Source organism: Phalacrocorax aristotelis, chromosome 11 (assembly GCF_949628215.1).
Source record: "Phalacrocorax aristotelis chromosome 11, bGulAri2.1, whole genome shotgun sequence".
In the NCBI taxonomy this organism is placed as follows: domain Eukaryota; kingdom Metazoa; phylum Chordata; class Aves; order Suliformes; family Phalacrocoracidae; genus Phalacrocorax; species Phalacrocorax aristotelis.
Genome location: NC_134286.1, coordinates 22,581,674 through 22,600,599, shown reverse-complemented (window position 1 = coordinate 22,600,599; position 18,926 = coordinate 22,581,674). Strand labels below are relative to the sequence as shown.

At 50.5% G+C, this 18,926-nt stretch overlaps 1 protein-coding gene across 1 annotated transcript in view; it reads right to left on the bottom strand.

The window, feature by feature from the left end:
- Positions 1-18,926, bottom strand: part of LOC142063012 (uncharacterized) — a 313,397-nt gene that overhangs the window by 12,144 nt on the left and 282,327 nt on the right. Inside the window, exons 11-12 of the mRNA XM_075106291.1 lie at positions 5,634-5,755; positions 779-913 (exon numbers count right to left, since the gene is read on the bottom strand). Of these exons, the coding sequence (XP_074962392.1) occupies positions 779-913; positions 5,634-5,755 (257 nt within the window). The remainder of the gene's footprint in view (positions 1-778; positions 914-5,633; positions 5,756-18,926) is intronic.

The following is an 18,926-nucleotide window of genomic DNA, read 5'->3' as shown; positions in this document are numbered from 1 at the left end:
CTCAGCGCGCGCGGAAGCGGGGGGGGGGGCATTTCCAGGGGAGGGAGCCCGGCCGCGCGCTGCTCCGCTGCGGAGGGCCGAGCCCGCGGAGATGGGCGGCTTCCCGCCCGGGTTTTCCCGTGGCGTGGAGGCAGCGAGAGCCCACAGGGCGAGGGAACCGGGTGCTTTACGCCCCGAAAGGCAAAGCACTCCCTCCAGAAACCCGGTGGCGTTTCACAGGTAAGGCAGCGGAGTCAGGTATTTCTAGAGAGCCCAAAAAATCCGGTCACGGCCCGGAGAACCGGCGTTAACCGCACCGTGGCATCGAGAGGCCGCAGCGGCTGGGAGCGATGCCTGTCGCCACGCGGAGGAACGCACAGGCACACGTACCAAGCCGCTATAATCAGCTGCAGCCAAAGAGCGACGCTTCCCCCAACGCCGCCGCCTTTCTGCTCTTTCCTACCTGTCCTGCGGGCGCCTGCCTGGGTGAGTGATGGCCAGCTCGCTGGCACACGGCCTGGCCCCAGCGCCAGCCCGCACGTGTTAGGAGACCAGTCAGACAAGGGAATAAAAAAAAAAAAAGATGGGAAAGCCAAGCAGCTCTGCCCGGGGAGAAAGAGAGAGGCAGGACAGAGGCAAAGCTGCGAGCACCAAGGCGGCTGCGGGGCCGGAGGCTGAGCAGGGTTGGGCGCAGGCTCACCCAGCCCTCAAACATCACGGCTTCACATCCACCTGCTGCTTCAGCACCACCCCAAGCCGAGCTTTTTTTTTTCTTTTTTTTTTTTTTCCTCTTGCGTACATTATTGCTTGCAGTGAAGAGGATGTTGGGGCCGTGCTGGGCTTCGCCTGGTCAAATGATCCTGTTTCTCTTGTAGCGCGTAACCGAAGTCGCTCGGGGGGGGGGACTGGCGCGGCGCTGGTCCGAGGACGCTGCGGGGGAGAGCAGAGCCAAACTGCAGTTAGGTATAAAACCGCCCCCTGAAGAACACCCCTCCTCCCTGCACCGCCATCTCCGCAGACCAGAAAAAGCTTGCCAGAATTTTGCACTCCACTCCGAGGGTGCAAATGTGAGCCGGGGGCGGGGGACGGGTCAGGGAGAGGCCAAGCCGTAGCCCAAGATGTGTAAGGCACCAAAAAACAGCCCTGACAAAGAGGGAATGGGGAAGGACCCCCGCCGCCCAGCGTGCGTGCTGGGAGCAAGAGCACCACGCACGCTCGCTCAGAAGCAATAAACAACCTCCCTGCCCCTGCAACACGCTCCCGCCCGCTGCTTGCTTTCCTGGCCGGAGAGAGCACCCCGCGGCCGGGAAGGCCGGTGCTTGAGAGCCGACTGATGCACGGCATTTAGCGACAGTAGTCGTTTGGTTTTAGCTTTCTCCAGCCACCCAGCTGCTATCAACTTCGGCCGCATAAAACAAAAACAAAAACCAAAGAAACCCAGTTTAAAATTCATGTCTTTTGTGGGGTGTTAGGTTCGTTAGGCCGTATTTCTGGATGACAACCCACGCTGACCCTCCGAGGTAGCGGCAGGGGCTCTCCAGGACAGCCGTGGCCAGCTCATCGCTGACACCTGGATTCCAAAAGTCACTGAAACACGCACCGGAGTCCACCATGTTGCACCAAAGCTTTTATTACACACATCAAAGTACAGAATTCAGCCCTCAGCACGATGATCGGTGGGGAAATGACCTTAAACTGAATGTCTACACTGCTCCTGCCCGGCTGGGCGGGCTCTCGTGCTGCTTCACCTGCCCGCGCAGTGACGGAGCGGCGCGGCTGAGGGCACGGCGTGGTGCAACACACGGGGCGCCGCCGGGTAGAGCCGCAGCCGCCGCGGGCACAGTCAGGCCCCGGCGCCGCTTGGGACCGGTAATAGACCGAGTAAAGCTTTTAGGCCGATACGTTTGTGACGTGACAGGAATGGTGTATGACCGGCTCCGTACGTCAAAGCCGTCTCTGGTTTATCCGTGTGTATATCCATGGCATTACAGATGAGCTGTTGCTTTTTAAGGACTCAGCCTTTCAAGCTGACTGATGGTGCCGGGATTACAGATCCCAGCCTACCCCAGACAATAAATTTTCTTGTTAATCTGTAGCTAAGAAGCAGCGGCAGGTTTTGCACTAAGTGCAGGAGCAGGTCAGCAGCCTCCAAATCATGTAAGGCACCATCTGTGCTGGGTTATTAAAGAACAACCTGGAATTGCATGTTGCTGGGGATGCAGCGGGAATAACTGGTATTTTTTGAGCACAAGTCTAAGCACTGTCCGCCGAGGGTTTTGCCCTCTTTCGCTGCTAAGGAAGGACGCTAGCTGTTTAGCTGCGAATGTATCGCCCCAAAACTGCAGGTGCAAGTTGTAAAACTGGTGTTTATTTGTCTGAATCTCTTACCTTTGCTACGGGAAAGAGCTACGTGGTATTTTTTAAAATGCTTTTAATGTTCACATCCTTTTTTTTCCAGCTTTCTCCAGGCAAAATGCCTCCTGGTGAAGATGTGCACATTCTGATTTCAGAGCCACAGTAATTTGTTACCTCTTGCAGGTTTGACAGGGTCTCTGGGCTCAGCCCTTTCCACAGGCCGGGCCGGGCAGCAGCAACGGCTCAGAGATGGTTCTGTGTCCCAAGAGCCACCCCCAGGGCCCTTTCCCAGACCTCCCTCGAGCGCCTCCCCGTCGACACGCCAGCCACAGCCGGTCTGGTGGCACACGCGCTGGCCGAGGGACACGGAGCACTTCCCTCCTTCAGCACTGGTTACAACAGCAACAACAACAAAAAACCCCTCCAGGACAGTAACGCTGTGGGGGTTTTTAATTAGGGGAATATATACAAAAGTTAAACCCTTGCAGAGGCCATTGCCTCATAAAGAAACCACCAGTGCTTGAAAAAAAGTGCTCTGGTCTGGGGCTTCTTGTGCCGCCGCTGGCCGCCCCTCTGCGGCTCACAGCTGGGGAGCAGCGCTGCCGATGGCGTCTGGAGCGGCGACGAGGGCCGAGCACGCGCAGCTCTGCCTACGGCCGCGCTTTCTTGCCCTGTTGCTATAATGGCAGGGAGCCGTGCCGTATGCAGCCCGAGCCTGCCTGGCTTTTGTACCCCTAGTGCTGCTGGAGGGGAACACACCCTCAGTTTTGCTGGGATCTACATTTTTCAGAATAAACCATGGTACTAAACTGGCTTATAAATAACCTCTGAGAATTCAGGCTGCAAGAGGCTCAGTGCTGTCTTGCTGGTTGGGCCTAGAAGTCAGTGCAAGTTAGCTCATAAAAGATGTTTTATTCCCTTTTTTTTAAATCTGGTAAAGCATTAAGAGGGTATATTTGCTTCTCTTTTTAACTCTCCTTCTTTTACAAAAGCTGTGAAGCTTTTATTCATGAAGCAACTACTCAGAGGGGGTGCACAGGTGCGTTCACGCCTTTGCAGGTTCACAGGCACTCAGAAGGGAGGTGGCCTTCGCCCACAGCACGGTTTGCCCTTGGGTGGTGATGCCAAACAAATTACAGCCAGGGCTCCTCTTACCCGTACAACAGCCATCCAGGGTCTCCGTTCATCTGTGGGATTTTTTCCCCCAGAACTGTGTAACTGAGGTTAAAAAAAAAAAAACAAACCCCAAACCAAAAATATTCCTGACTCTTTTCTGAACTGGTATAAGTGGGAACAACCCCAGTGACCTACCACAGGCTTACTACAGGTGTAACTGAAAGCAGTACCTGATCCGCAGGTTTAGTGACTGGCCTGATCCAGACTGGAAACGCTTGGCAATAGTTTAGCTCGGCCACTTAAGAGGAAATACCTCTTCCTCCTGACGACAGTGATTGCTAAGGCAGGTTTTATATAGGCTGGGTTGCCACTGTATCACATTCACTGCGAAACTGTGCCAGCGTGTGAAGTGAGCAGCAGGTTTGAACAAGTCAGTCATTTGCAGGAGTGGAAGTCGCTGCTGCCGTTAGCTCAGCAGCCCTTTGACACTGGCTATTTCTTCATCCCGGGCGAGAGCTGGCCTGCCTAGATGAATGGGCTGAGCCGAGCTTTCTTGAGCCGTACCGCCCAGGTCATTTCAATATCAATTTGATGCTGGCTGACCTCGACCTGTGATGGCTTTTCTACCATCAGTCACTCCCGTGCAGCCCAGGCTGCAGGGACTTTTTGAGTCGAAGGTATTTTAGCACAGCTTGAAGTGGGATTGCTTTCTGTATATTCGTGCCATCGCACGTGTTCTTTGTTTTCTGTTTGGAAGCTGGATAAATTCAAAGAAGTGCCATTTGCTGTATTTTAAGTCCCCAGCAGCCAGACCAGTGCTTTTCCTGTGCCAAAAAAGAGCAGCCTTAGGGCACGCTCTGCTCCCCATCCAATTCTCAGCTGACATGAAAGTGTGTGGTTCTTACAGAGCCTCACGGGCCCAAATGCAGCAAAGGCCGAGACAGGCAAAGTGCGCTAATAGTGCAAGCGTAAAAAATTCTGTCACTTGCTGCCTTTTCCAACCTAAACCCCATCGTTTCTATTTTGTAATTTATTTTTTGGTTTGGCTAGAGCCAAGCTCTGTTACGTTGGTGCCCACGGCCAGCTGTGGAGGGCCCTCGTGCTCCCAGGGGACACCCAGGTGATGCCACCAAAAGCCCTACTCCAACAGGCAAAAGCACTGGTGCCCGTAACGTGGTGGGCGCTGTGTGTACACACACAGTGGGTCAGGACCAGGGAGGGTTATTCTGTGGTCCTAAGGGGAGCTGTAACCGCGTTGCCACCTCTCCTAACAGAGCCCTTATCCTACAGGCTGGGTTTTGAGGGAATAGGTGACCGGCGCACCGATTTCCTCAAAGTTTCACTCCCCCACAGATCCAGGGCAGCAAGAGAGGAGTCCCTGGCCAGCCCTGCTGCTGCGGTGGTTTCACGCTATACAAAGGAAATCCAGAGTCTTTGGACCAGGAAAAGAAAATAGGATCAAATACAATAAATACGCGTAGCTGTGGCGAGAGCCGAGACGGGCGCCGCGGTCTCTGGGTCTGCTTCCAGGATGGTTTGTGCCCGGTCTCTAAGGACTGCGAGCGTCCAGGCTCCCCACAAAGCTACCGCGTTTGGTCCTGCGGCATCGCCACCTGAAGGTAGCTGCTGTTTGCCGGCGACAGTAACGGTGACTGCGAAGGTGCTGCTAAAGGGGCTTTGACATGCAAGGTACGTATCCTGCCCGCGGCACCTGCCCCAGCCCGGATGCCGGCGGAGGTACACGCAGCCTGCTTCTCAGGTGCGGGCAGCATCGCCGGGGGCAAAAGGAGATGGATGGAGAAAACCAACAGCTTTTTGTATGCCGCGGAGAAGGGGCTGCCGGACGGTGTGTGGCCTGCCCGCTGCAGGCAGCGCCGGCTGTGCCTGCTGCCAGCGCCGGCTGGGGAGGCGAGCGCGCAGCCAAATTGCTCAAGGATGTGTCATGCTGTTGTTATCGGTGTTGCTAGCGCAGTTACACTGGCCTTATTTTTACTGTCTGGATGTACCATTAAACAAGTTTGATTCTGTTGCCTGATTACAGATGAGTGGTTTCAGCCTCGCACATAATTTAGTGCTACCCAGGGGCTCCGTTAATGACATCTCTGGACAGGGAGGAGCGAGTTGTTCGTCGTGTGGGGATACAACGTGGTTTTACTCTGGAGCGGCTGGTAACGACACTTACCTGGCAAAGGGGAACAGGCGGTTGGGTTTTCCCATCCACTTCTTGCACCTTGGGCATCCTGACCCCGCTGATTTGCCACCACATGGGAAGCCAGACTGCAGAGTTTGAGGTAGCAGGTGTCTCCTGGGGGTGGTGAAAGAGAAATCAGAGCACATTCCCAGGAGGCAGCACCCACCAAAGCTTGCGTTCACTGTTAAAATGTTCCTTCACGCTGCCCAGACAGATGCATTTTGAGTTTTGCGACCAGAAGCAGGGTCAGGAGCTAATGGGGATGTTTTACAGCTAGGGAATAACAGGTCCCCAAAAACCCAGAGAGAAGAACCCCAGGGGAGAGCGATGCGGAGGCTACTCAGCGCTGGTTTATGCCCTGACTCAGTAATTCTTTTGGCTTTTCATGAAAAGTCATGTTAGTAATACCCAGTCATGTAGTCAGTTAAAGGCCTTATTTATCCTGCACCAAACACAAACAAAAAGCTTTTACTGGAAGAGAAAGGCTGATATAAACTGCTGTAGAAATGCCAGTTTGAATTCCACCACACACACCCTGGTTATAATTCCTGGAGGATGAGAACTTCAGTGAGGGCAGCAGGAAAAGGGCATTGCCTTCAGTGCTAAGCATTATTTATACCTGCACCAAACTAGCATGAACTGTTGGTAACAGCAGGATCGCGTCACTTGGCTCTGCTAACACGTCCGGCCGCTGCCAGGTGTGCAAAGAGTTTGAAGACCAACAGAAATATTGTGATGGGCTATCTTCGTGCCAATGGAAACAGATGGTTTAAACAAATAACCATGTCCCTGCAGTGTTTCTGTCCAAACATTGCGGCGGAGACCCTTCAAGTGAAACTAAGCATAAAAAAAAAACCAGCTAGCGAAGCCGATCGCGGTTACTGTCCCTGTCCGGTCGAGTGGAGTGCTCAGAGCAAACAGCAGGCAGATTGCAGGCTAAGTGGACTGTAAAAAGACTTAGCAAACGAAGGCACCATGAGTGACATAGCAATGCTTGGCTCAGTAAAATATATTGATTTTAAAAATTTTTAAAAATTGTTCCTCTTGACTTATGGCTCGTATCAACTTAAACCTGCTCTGGAAGGAGCGTTGTTATTATTTGACTTCTGAGACTAGAATTCCGTGCTAAAACTGGTGAATGATTAGACTGGAAGACTAAGGTGGTGGGAAGAGGGTGGTGTATTAGGGGACAGCATTTCAAGCAGGCCAGCGTAAGAAATTTCAGCGTATTTGAAAGGAACAGAAAGGTCAAGGGCTTGCAAAAGGAATAAAGCCCGTGCTGATCAAAGGGGTCCGGTGCAGAGCTGACAGTGCCTGCGGTGGCAATCGCAGTCGCCTGCAGTCCCTACACAGCATAGGCGAAAGCCTCTTCGTGCCTCGTTTGCGCCTGCCTCTCGCCGCCTCTCTGGGTGCTCCCAAGGGCCACCCCAAACCGCTGCACCGGGCACTTGGGACACCACAGCCCCCCTCTGAAGAAGCACTAAGCATTCCCAGCCAGGTGGTCCAGGAGAGCCCCAAAGAGCAGCCCCATGCCTGGCTCACCGCCGCCGGGCCCCACAGCCTGGGGAGATGCCGCAAGCCACGCTCTCCGCCTGCTTTCCCGGTGTAATTCCCTGGTCTAGAGCCCACCCACCTGCTCCCCCCTTGCCGGTCACCCTGTGCAGTGTGTTTAACTGGTCCCAGCCGAGCCCCACATCGCATCCCTTTTCCCACAGCGAGGCCAACCCCAGCACCAGCCGTTCTGCAGCGCCTTCGGCCTGGGCAGTGCCTTGAGGGGGTCCTGCTCCACCTGCGTAGCTTTAGACTTGCAAATGGATGAAGTTCCTCCCTTCTTATGTTCGTTCTTTTTCTTCCTTTCTTCCCCTCTCGCTCTCTTGTTTTCCTTCCTCTCCTTCCTTTCTTTCCTCTTTGCTTTATTTCCTTTTGTATTTAATTAATTGCCCTCTCGCTTCCCAGACACATCTTGCTAGTACAGCTGGTTCAGCAAATGCAGACTTCTGTCATCTCCCTATGTTCCCCTGCTCTGACCAGCACTAAGAGTTGTAAATCCTTGATCGGTGAGGTGATTCACAAGCTCCTCTCCTTTCTACTTGCCATTTTTAACATGTGCTGCAATTTACGGGCAAAAATTCTTCTTTCCCATTATCTGCCAGCCCGATGACATTACAGAAATAAAGCTCAATGTGTGCATTCATTTGTGACAAGGACGTTGCTGTAATGTTAGTGATTGGCCATTAGTTCTGCAATGTTGTAGCAGCTGAAACAAAGCCACGAGTGAGTCATTTAAACAGCAGCATTCCTTCCAGTGACATTTTTTGTTCTTGTTAGTCGCGTAATGGTGCCTCGAAGCCCAGCAGAGTGGGAAAGGACTGCGCTTGGGCGCTCTGCGCACGCACCCGCTCCCCCCCCAGTCATTTTAGTAATAAGGGAAACCAGCACACCAAGAGGTGAGGGGAGTCCTGTCGCTGCCCGGCGCTGGGGGCACACTGCGACTTGTCATGGCATCTCTTATTGCCCCCCATACCTCCCCTCACCTTACCCCACTGCCCAGGTGCTAAGGTTGCACCTGAAGCCTGGGTTAAGGACACCCTTAACTTCAGTATTTGGGCTCCATGGTTCGATTCAAATGCAATTGAGAGGCCAGTGAACAGCCTAATTAGAGCTCTTTTAAATTCAGAATTAGTCTGATGGAGCCTGGATCTCAGCTAGATAAGACATATCTGAAGTGTTTTGGGAGCGATGGCCAAGGCAGGAGCACAGCAGCTTTTTCTCAGCTTTTGTTGGTTTTAATACTTTTTCTTTGCATTGAGTAATTATTCTTTGTGCTTTCTGTGTTTTTTTTCATCTTGGTGCCAGCAGCCAGCGCAGGTGCAGAGAGCACCCTATCGCCCTGGCCAGGCAGTGCCAGCCCGGCCCCACAGCCGCCTCATTTCACCTTCTCTTGCTGGAGAAACAGGGAGATAAGGGCCCCTTTGGTTTGCAGGGCTCTTGGCTTCCACTTGCACACCCCTTTCCAGCCCGCTCCCTGCTAGCTATCATCTCGTACCCTGCATTAATCATTGCCGGTCTCCATTTCCAACTGGGCCACGGTGCCTCCCTGCATCCAGTTCTCAAGCATTTGTCTGTGCACATCCTTCCAGACCTGGGGCAGGTTTCCATAAACATCTGCAAAGCTCCCTCCTTAATCACTGTCTCTTGCTACGGTACAGAGGCTGTTACCTCTCCTGCTTGGCCTCCTGAGCATTTTCTCTTCCTCTGCCTCTCGGTGTAGCCGAGTTTCCATGAAGCAGTCCCAGGCAGGCATAGATGTGTTAGAAGCGCTGTAAATCAGCAGCGAGCCAGGCAGGGAGGTTAAAACTGCTGTTGCTGATGGTGGGAAAAGGCACCATTTCCAGCAGCGATGGACATGGTGGTACCGAGCTGCTGATGCGCGTGGTGCTTCGTGAAAGGCGTTTGTAAGGTCCTAATCATGAGAATAAAACCTGAGCTCTGGTGCTGTGGGTGACCAGTGCTGAGCAATCAGTTAGGAGCTGTGACAACAAAATGACAGCAGTGAGGGGAAAAAAAAAAGTATCTCAAACTAGCTAGCAAGCGGGAGCTCCCTCAGGATAACGGTTTTAATGGAAGGGATGAGACTGAGCAAACCTCCTACGAGCTGCAGAAACCCAGCCAGACACAAATTGTAGAATCATTTAGGTTGGGAAAGTCCGTAAGATCAAATCCATGGTCTTGGCTCACCTCTCCTCACTCCCTGGGCTGCAGCAATGGTTCCCCTGCCGCGTGCCTTCCACGTAAAGGTTTCTGTTCGCAATACTGCATAGCCAGCTCTAGGGTCCCATGGTCAGAGAGCAATAGCAGGCATTAAACAGTCCGCCTTGCTGGCCATAACTGCGAGGGTGCTCGCACTGCCCTCGGCAAAGGTGCTGGAGCTTTATTCTCACCAGGCCAAGCCGCACTGACGATGAACTGAACCAAATCTGGCAGCAGCAGCACAGGAAGAGCCTCTTTCAAAGCACACTGCTCTATGGGGAATTTTCCTCTGAATTTCAGGCAAACATCAGGATCTAATCTCAACATTTTTGTCCACATTATAAACTCTGCTTTCAATTTTTTGACTCTTCTGCACAATTCATCTCAGTACGAAGTCTCCTCTCAGATGTCGTTGCAGATTTCCCTCTTTCCTTTCGCCAGGCTCTCTTCAGTCTTGCCAGCCAAATCCCTGCCGGGGGCAAACCTCTGCAAGCTCTGGGAAGCCGCTCTGGCGATACAGAGAGCTGGATCCACTCCTGCCTCCGGGCAGAACAGAGCTGCGAAGTGGGGGACGGGCAGGGCACGAGTGCATCGGGCTTCTGCAGTCTGCTGAGTGAGAAGCTGGGCCAGGGTCTTGCTCTTTCTGGATGAAAGTACCCACACAGTCCCAGTGTTATGGGGGTTATATACCGGCTACTGCCCCTTCATCCTCACTTCACTAGAGTCAGTCAGGTTTTACTGTTGACTTGCAGGATTTCAGCCTTTCTTGGGAAATTAAACTCCAGTCCAAACACCACATGTATTTCAGGTCAGCTTTACTACTTGCTGGGGAAAAAAAACCCAAACCACCCTACATGAAATGCTCCAGAAAGAATACGGTTGCTTAGGCAGCAGCGTGGCTGCCTGGGAAGGCTGGTATCGCGCGTGTGCTTTACTGAGGTAAAAACAAGTGTATTGAAGGCAACATCTACATCCAACAAAGATGTGAGAAGGCTAATGGCAAAGAGGTGGCCCCACGACAGAACAGGAGAAAGCCCCTTTTCCCAGACTGTCTGCTGAGACCTCAGAAGGGGTGGGGTTCTGCTACTGAGAAATAAAAGGTTTTTAGGAACTGAGTGTATTATAAATAATATTCTAGCAAACTCTTGACCACAAAGTTCACATTAACAGCACAGAAGTAAAAGAAAGGGCTGCATCATCTAAGCCTCACCCATGATTATACTAAATTCTTACACAATTAATCCTCGTGCTTGGGGCTGTTCCCCCAGCCTGTACTTAAGTAAAGCCATTCCGCACTCGCCCTGCGAGGCACATCTAAAATTAGTCACATTGGCTGCGTTGCACAATCTAGCCGCAAATTAGCAGATCCAGTGGATGATGCTTGACATACTGTTCAGAAGTCCTTAGCTCCCACTCGAAAATAAAGCTCGTCTGGAAACTAGAACTTGGCAGAAAAACAAGTGAAACCTCAAAATAGTATGTGGCTGCATGCTCTCAGTACCAAAAGTGCTAGCTAAATCATCAGCTTGTGTTAATGAAAAGCAAATTTTTACTACTCTTTCCTCCAGATTTTCACCTGTTTAAGATGCTAAGATAATGCATTTCAGGTGCCTGAACTCTTCCTGAACCCCAAATATTTGGAAGCATCAGAGTAGCAGTAACCCCTTCACAGTCCTTCCATCATCTTCATCAGTGCAGGTTGTTCTCCCACGCCGCTCAGAGAAACACATGTTGAAAAGCGACGGGAAGAAACACCCTTGGTCCGTGGTCGCCCTTTCCATTGTGCCCAGTTAGAAAGACCCGTAATGCCCTGAATGCAGCCCCATTTCAGCCTCAAACTGCTTTTCAAAACCAAAGCTTTACATGGAGGTGACCCAAACTGGCCGCCTGGTTGACAGCCGTCCAGCACAAAACACCTGGGGGGGTGTCGGGGCGAGAACACCCACGAAAGGTAAATTTAGATTTCATTTCAGCGAGGGAAACACCCGTTGCCTGTCAGTGCTGGGCCTGCTCATCTGCTCTGGTTTCCGTCAGAAGTAAGGGAGGACACATCCCTTCCGACCCAGCAACCCTTTTTTTATTAAAGCCCATCTCCACTTAAAATAAAATGGGAGAAAAAAATCCGTTTTCTTTCAAATTGAGCAATCTGCACTTTTTTTTTTTGTTCTCTAGAAGCATCATTCTTACCTTCTGGATGTGCGTTAGACTTTTAGGGAGCAACAGGAGAAAAAGGGTTCTTCTCTCCCAAAAGCAAGAGCATCTTTGGCCTAACATGTCCAGGCAAAGATGCCAGGAAAGTAAGGCCAACCCATGACAATGGGTTAACCTTTGAAGCCGTTCCCTTTGTCTGCTGCGTCGCTGATTTGATTCCTCAGCTCTACATCTGTGTTCAAAAAAACACCTGGAAAGTATTCTCGAGAGAAGCACTGATGCCAAAAGAGGACCTGTATTGTAGCCAGAGCTTCTTGAAATCAATACAAAAAATAAATACCATTGGAAGTGTTTTTGAAAGGAGACACACTCTGTATGACAACAGCTCCATTGCATTTCGAAGCCCCCGTTCTCTCACCAGCATTCATCTCTGACAAGCGATTGAGGAGGGTTTCTTTTGACAAAAATATAAATTCGCCGGGTTGGGCTGCTCCCTGTTGCTCTCATTGCCCCTTAGGTGCTTGTTATTAATGGGGAAAAAAAGATTGCCCTTTTCTTCTTCACAGACGGAGTACTGGAAGTGCAGAAGGTTTGTATTTGTGATGCATGCCAAATTCAGCAGAACAGGAAAGAATTTGATATTTTTTGCTTTCAGGCAACTTACGCTACATCAGTATTTTCATTTATTTCTGCGAGTGGCAGCCTTGTCTTCCATACCCATCCTTTGTACTTGCAGTTCATAAAAAGCAGAGAAGAGAGACTGCTTTAAGTGGCTGCAAAGAAATTCTGTGAAATCAATTAAGGCATTAATGAATTAAAGAGTGTTACCGTTTTGCATTTCTTCTCCTTGATAATGCCAAACAGTTGAATTGAAGGGCAAAGATTTTCATGGTTTGTTACTGCTGTGAGCTTTGCTAATTATTTCTCTTCTGTTGTTGTCCCAGGAAATGGCCATCAAAGCATGGTGAGGAGGGAAAGTAAAGGAGGGCTTATTCAGCTCATGTGTGAGACACTGGGCAAAACCCAGGGAAAAGGGGTTCCGGGTGGGAACCAAGATACCAAAGCCCTTCTGGTCCCTGTTATTGCCCGGAATGTAGGAAGAAGGATGCTGCCGAAGAAAGCAGCGGAGGAGCAGGAGGGAAGGAAGGAGGATTGATCTGGGAGGAGAGGCAAAATACCTGTCCCACGCTCGCCTAACGTACCATTGTCATATTATTGACTTCTACATTGAGTAAGTCAGAGGTGAAAAGGGAGAAGGGAGCCAAGCACGGGGCGGGATCAGAAATTCCTAACCCAAACCCAGCTCTTCCACCTACTCAGTTTTCTAATGACAAGGCTGCAAAATATCCGGTGAATTGTATTTCCCTTTACTTTCTGTTTGACTCTACAGCCTCCCTCCATGCATTTGCTAGGGCTGAGCAGTGGTGCCAGGAAAGCAGACTGAAACAGAAGGTTATTGCTTCATTATTCTTACAGACATGCAGGTTTGGGGTTTGTGGGGTTTTGGTTTTTTTTTTTTTTTGTCTTCTTATATTTATGATTTTAAATACATAAATAAAAACTATTTCAGTGCTTAGAAGAGAGTTGTTTCCACCCAGACACCCTGCTCAAACTCATCCAGCAAAGCATCCACAAATGCTGTATTTCAGCTGGAAGTAAGATACAGAGAATCCAGGGGGATTTTACCACATAACATTATTTTCATGTCAGTGGACATGTGTATCATCTCTATCGCACAGCTAGAAGACTCATTCTCTCTATGGCATTGAGTAACATACTTCCAAGAGTCAATGGCCGAGCAGCCGCAGAGACCTCCAGAACAAGCACATAATGCTCTTACAGCAGTAACACGATACCTTTTTGCACCCCAGAGTCAAGGATCAGAGTACACACAGGCATAAAAGTGTATGAATTTCCTTCTCCATCCAGGCATTACCATTAGGTCCCTGTTTTTGCTGAGCGCCAAACTCAGAGGGAGCCAGGAGCTGATGTGGGGGAGGTAGGAGGTATAGTAGAAAGATGTGTGGGTGGCCGTGGGGAGGGGAAAAGGGGGGTGACAATGGTGTTTAATGTCTTAATCGCTGATTAAGACTCTTCTAGTATCTATTACAGCTCTTTTAAATGGTTTGGAAGCTGGGAACAGGGGTGAAAAGACTTCCAATAGCTATTTCCTAAAATGTGATGACTCAGAAGAACTGTCACTGGGGAATTTTGATTGAAGAAACCCACATGACATAGCAGGTTTCACTCGAAATAACAAGAAAAAAACCAAATACCCTTAATGTTATTGTACCAAACAGCACATATCTGGTCTAAAAATATTTCCTAAAGCAAAAGCTTTGCAAATGAGACAGACTCACTACATGACAAGGAAAACACCTGCATTTGTCTTGCAGGTGCCCCAACTCTTACCAATATTTTATTATTTTAGGTTCGTCTTTGGCTCTGAGATTGCAAAATGAAATTTCAAAGGTTCATATATCAGGAATATCAGCAAAAAGAACTTCAGGATTTCATGCCAGGAATAATGACTAAAAGGTCACAATTTGCAACACATCCCGTTATTTTGTGGTACTAAGTTCAGGAGGCCAAAAATAAGCACTTTTTTCCTGTCCGTGCTGTAGCCTTTTGTACTTGGAATAGTACGAAAAGCCGGAGCATCAGAAAGAAACTGCCCCTGTGGTGAACACCAGAGGTTGGCTGTGGGATGGAGGGACACGTTGCCCTTTGCAGCACAGGGAGAGGAGAGAAGCAGAGAGGGTAGCAGCAAACAACACAGTTACCTGGGTGGGACATTTAAGGGGTGCAAGCTGTTAATACCGACATGCAGCAAAACACAATGTAGCTACAAAGATAGCTATAAACAGCAAACTCTAGATATAATAAAATAAAGATATCATACAGTTGGGTTGCAAAAGATAGGAAGGCTGTCGGACAGATGGGGGGAACCTGTTGACCACCTGTGGTCACAGCAGGAGGGTGCTGAGTGCTTTGGACCCGGTGTGCCTCAGCTTTTGAAGCTGCCTGGGTACCTCCACGCAGCCCCTAACATAACATGCGTCACACCCCCTCCCAGCTCTTTACAGCTGCGTGACCCCGGCAGATGGTTATCCCCCCCCGGCAGCACCGCCTGACCCGCTTTGGGAAGCGCCGAGCCCCGTGCGCGGGGGACAGTTAGCAGGTGCCGCGCACAGCTTGGCTTTTTCGAGTAACACTTCTCGCCTGGGGAAGGAGGAGGGGAGCTGCCCCCCAGCTATTTTGATCGCAGCGGCAGATGGAGGAGACAGGTTGTACTTTTTCAGGAAATGCACTTCGGCAATGAAAGGAAGGGTGTGATCCTGACTTACAAAGCGGGGAGCTGTTCTGAGCTGTGTAAACAAGGGTAAGGAGCAAGGCACCATCCTTTATTTTAGCAGGGAAACCAAAGTAACCTTTCTTACCATTGGCCAGATTGAACCTTCCAGGTGAGCAGACACCTAACTTCTTGCTCTCTCTTGCAGGGTCTTGATATTCATAGACTCATAGAATCATTAAGGTTGGAAAAGACCTCTGGGATCATCAAATCCAACCATCAAGCCAACACTGCCATGTCTCCTAAACCATGCCCTGAAGTGCCACGTCTACATTTCTTTTGAACCCCCCCCAGGGCTGGTGACTCCCCCACCTCTCTGGGCAGCCTGTGCCAGGGCCTGACCCCTCTGGCAGGGAAGACATTTTCCCTCACACCCAACCTAAACCTCCCCTGACGCAGCCTGAGGCCGTTCCCTCTCGTCCTGTCACTGGTGCCTTGGGAGCAGAGACCAACCCCCCCCCTCACTCCAGCCCCTTTCAGGTAGTTGTAGAGAGCGAGAAGGGCTCCCCTCAGCCCCCTCTTCTCCAGGCTAAACCCCCCCAGCCCCCTCAGCCGCCCCCCAGCACACTTGTGCTCCAGACCCTGCCCCAGCCCCGCTGCCCTTCTCTGGACACGCTCCAGCCCCTCAAGGCCCTTCTTGTCCTGAGGGGCCCAAACCTGAGCCCAGCATTCGAGGTGGGGCCTCCCCAGGGCCGAGCACAGGGGCCCCATCCCTGCCCTGCTCCTGCTGGCCACACCAGTGCTGACACAAGCCCGGGGGCTGGTGGCCTCCTTGGCCACCAGGGCACTGCTGGCTCATGCCCAGCCGGCTGTCAGCCAGCACCCCCAGGGCCTTCTCCGCCGGGCACTTCCCAGCCCCTCTGCCCCGGGCCTGGGGCGTTGCCTGGGGTTGGGTTTGATAAATGTAATAGAAAAGAAGAAGAAAGTTGTACCCAGTATTTTGAAAGGATTAGTGATGAATGGGATGGGCTCAGCACTGGGGAGCAACAGCTACACATCAGGGAAGGGGCTCCCAGGCTCCCAGAAAGATCAGGTTTGACAGAAAAAAGGCTCTTTTTTATATATATACAGAAAGAATTGCAACAACCTCAGGAAGATTCCCACATGCATATAATATAATGCACATATATCAAAATAGGACCAATGGGGAGGGAAAGGAACTTAGATGAGACCTAATGCTCCTTTGGTGGGAAGAACCCGGCACATCCCTTGTTTCCTTTACCCTTTTTGAAAACTAGCATTATGCTCATCTGGTCCACAATTAGCATTTCAGCTTGCTAAGGAGACAAAAAGTATAAAATTGTGACAAATAGCTAAACAAATTTAAATTTAATCCATTAAAAATGAGCTCTTAAGCAAAATTGCGTCAACTACCCCCCACCTCCTCGGGGGGCTAAACGCCAAGATGATCGGTGCTACAGCCAGACAGGCACAAGCCCTGACGGGAACCTGTGATGAAAGGGCAGACCCTGCCCTTCGCTGCCGAGAAGGAAGGCTGGGGTAGGAACGCCTTTGCGCACACGCGGGCCCAGCGGGAGTGGGACAGCGGCAAGGCTTACTGTCCCCGCTCAGGAGCAAACCCCTCTGCCACCCTTGGGGCCCCACAGCCCTGGGTAGATATTTGCTTTGGCTGAGCAGGCTGGCTGGAGCGCACGGGTGGCCCCAGGTTTGCCAGGACACCCCCAAAGGGGGAATGTCATTGTTTATGTTTAAAATAAATCAGTTATGCTTCAAAAGAGCAAATATCCAAGAGAGGAAAGGTTTGCTGGACATGACCACATACATGACCACAAAGGGTCCACAATGCACCAGATAAAGCTAACTGGAGATGAAAAGGTACATTGGCCTTGCTGGGAGCCGGTCGCAGGGACAGCTGTGCAGGTTTTTTGGTTTTCCTTTTTGCCTTGCATCTGGTTCATATCCTGAAGGCATGGGAACATACTGTGTGTTAGCCACGTCTCCACATGGGTCACAGGGGGACAAGGGCAGGTCACAGGCCTGCTCTGCACACACAGAGATCCCTGCTATACCTGTACAAAGATGCTTTCCAAGAAAATGAAGGATAATAAAGGCACCATGGCTTTTTTTTTTCAAAATAAAACCAAAAAGTAACTACCTAGAGAAGACATTTTTCCACTCCAAAGTCCTCAAAGCTCCTCAAAAGAGGAAGACGTTGGCCTCACCTTTGGACAGGTTTAATTTCTCTTTGGAACCCAGGGACTAACAACCCAATGTCGCAGCTCTCTGGGCTTTCGCTACAGGGACCTCAAACCTTGCTGATGTGCATCTGGCTTTTTAACAGGTGAAATCTGCTGTTGGAGGAGGCTGGACCTGCCTCCGCTGCCCAGATTTCACAGGCTGCTTTTCTGCATTTTTCTCCCCGTGGCGTGTACGATGCTACATCTATTGTCAGGGCTCTTATTAATAAAACAGCGCTGCTTCAAGGCTGCGCAGTGGTGTACCCAGCTGAGCTTTTGTTATCTCGCAGTCCCTTAGGGCTCATTAAGGTCTGAATTAGCTGACTGTCCATGGCCCTAATTAGTACTTCAGCTCTCTGGGAAGCAGCCAGGGCTTTTTTTAACCATTGCTCCTCACCCGTGGCATCAGCTCCCTGCTGTGATTTGGAGAATGCAATCCACAACAGCTTTGAAACTAACCGAGATAAGCATTTATCCCCCTGCTGCTCTGCACTGCTTTTAATTATTATTAATTGTAATGGCCAACCCTGGAAAGTGCCCAGTGAGGGTGCACTGCAGGACAGTATGGAAATGCGGCTTGGTTTTGGTTTGTGAGGCTGTTCTCCCGAAGAGCAGAGGGAGGTTTTTTGGTACAGGTACCTAGTGTGGTGCTTTACGATGGACAGGGTGACATATGGGAAAGGCTCCACACAAGAATATAGCCATATGTAGTTCTTGGTTCTTACAAAGCTGGAGGAGGAAGTATTTGATCCGTTATTTCTTGTGGCCTTGGTGGAAAAAAGCAAGGACCCATCACTCTTGCAGCTCCACTGCCTTTGCTGCAGTAAGGCTGAGCTGCATGCACTGGGATATGGACCCTGAGAGGGTTGGTTGTTTGCCTTGAAGTTGAGGTGAGAAATATTTCACCCTTACTGCAAAATTTTGACAAAAGATGAAAAAAGATTTAATCTCTGTTGAGAATGGAAAGTGTGGAGTCTTCACTACAGGCAACCACAAGTACAACATCAAACGTATCAGGGTTTGTGTGTGCGTGTGCATGTGCATGCACATAAAAGCAGTACCTTCTTAAAAAGTGATAAATTAAGGAAATAAATAATGCAGCCTGGGAAGGAAGCTATTAAAACTGATTACTGACTGGATCTTGTCCTCAGGAATTTGTCAGAGGGCCTTATCAGAAATACCTCACTGCAAATCTAACCCTCTCACTGAGGGAGTAAGACCAGGAGCCTCCCAAGCCGAGAGCTCTATAGAGGAGAGATGTTCTGTATGACTTCTACCAAACCACTGACCTGTGATGCAGTCTGGGATCCCCAAACAGCTGGCGCTGTACTGAGATCCCCAAAGTATCGCTGTTTTGCAAGGGGTATTTCTAGGCAAGCATAAGCAATACCTGTTCATTGACCTCCACAGCACCTGGGATCCCTGGGAGACAGAGGAATCCTATGAATAAGATGAAAATGTATATCTGTGTTCCCAGTACACTTTGACAACCTGGGGACATGCTGGTTTCCTCAAAAGCATGGAGTACTAATGCAGAGCGCTAAAGAGAGACCTATGCGGGAGGTGTTTGGCGGGGTCTGGGTCACTCACCAGCTCCAAAGGGATGACAAACACCAGCGAGGTAGCTGGGCTTTACACCGAGCACAGCTCCAAGGCTCTCACGGTACTATGGAAAACCCTTTTGTGCTGCTTGCAGAAAGGGAACAGGCTGCCAGCATCACAACACCTAGAAACAGCAGCAGCCTTGTATGCTCCCTGCACGTGCCCAGGGGACGAAATAACCCGCTCGTTCTAAATAGCCACCACGGCAATAGCAGAATTTCCCCTTGAAATA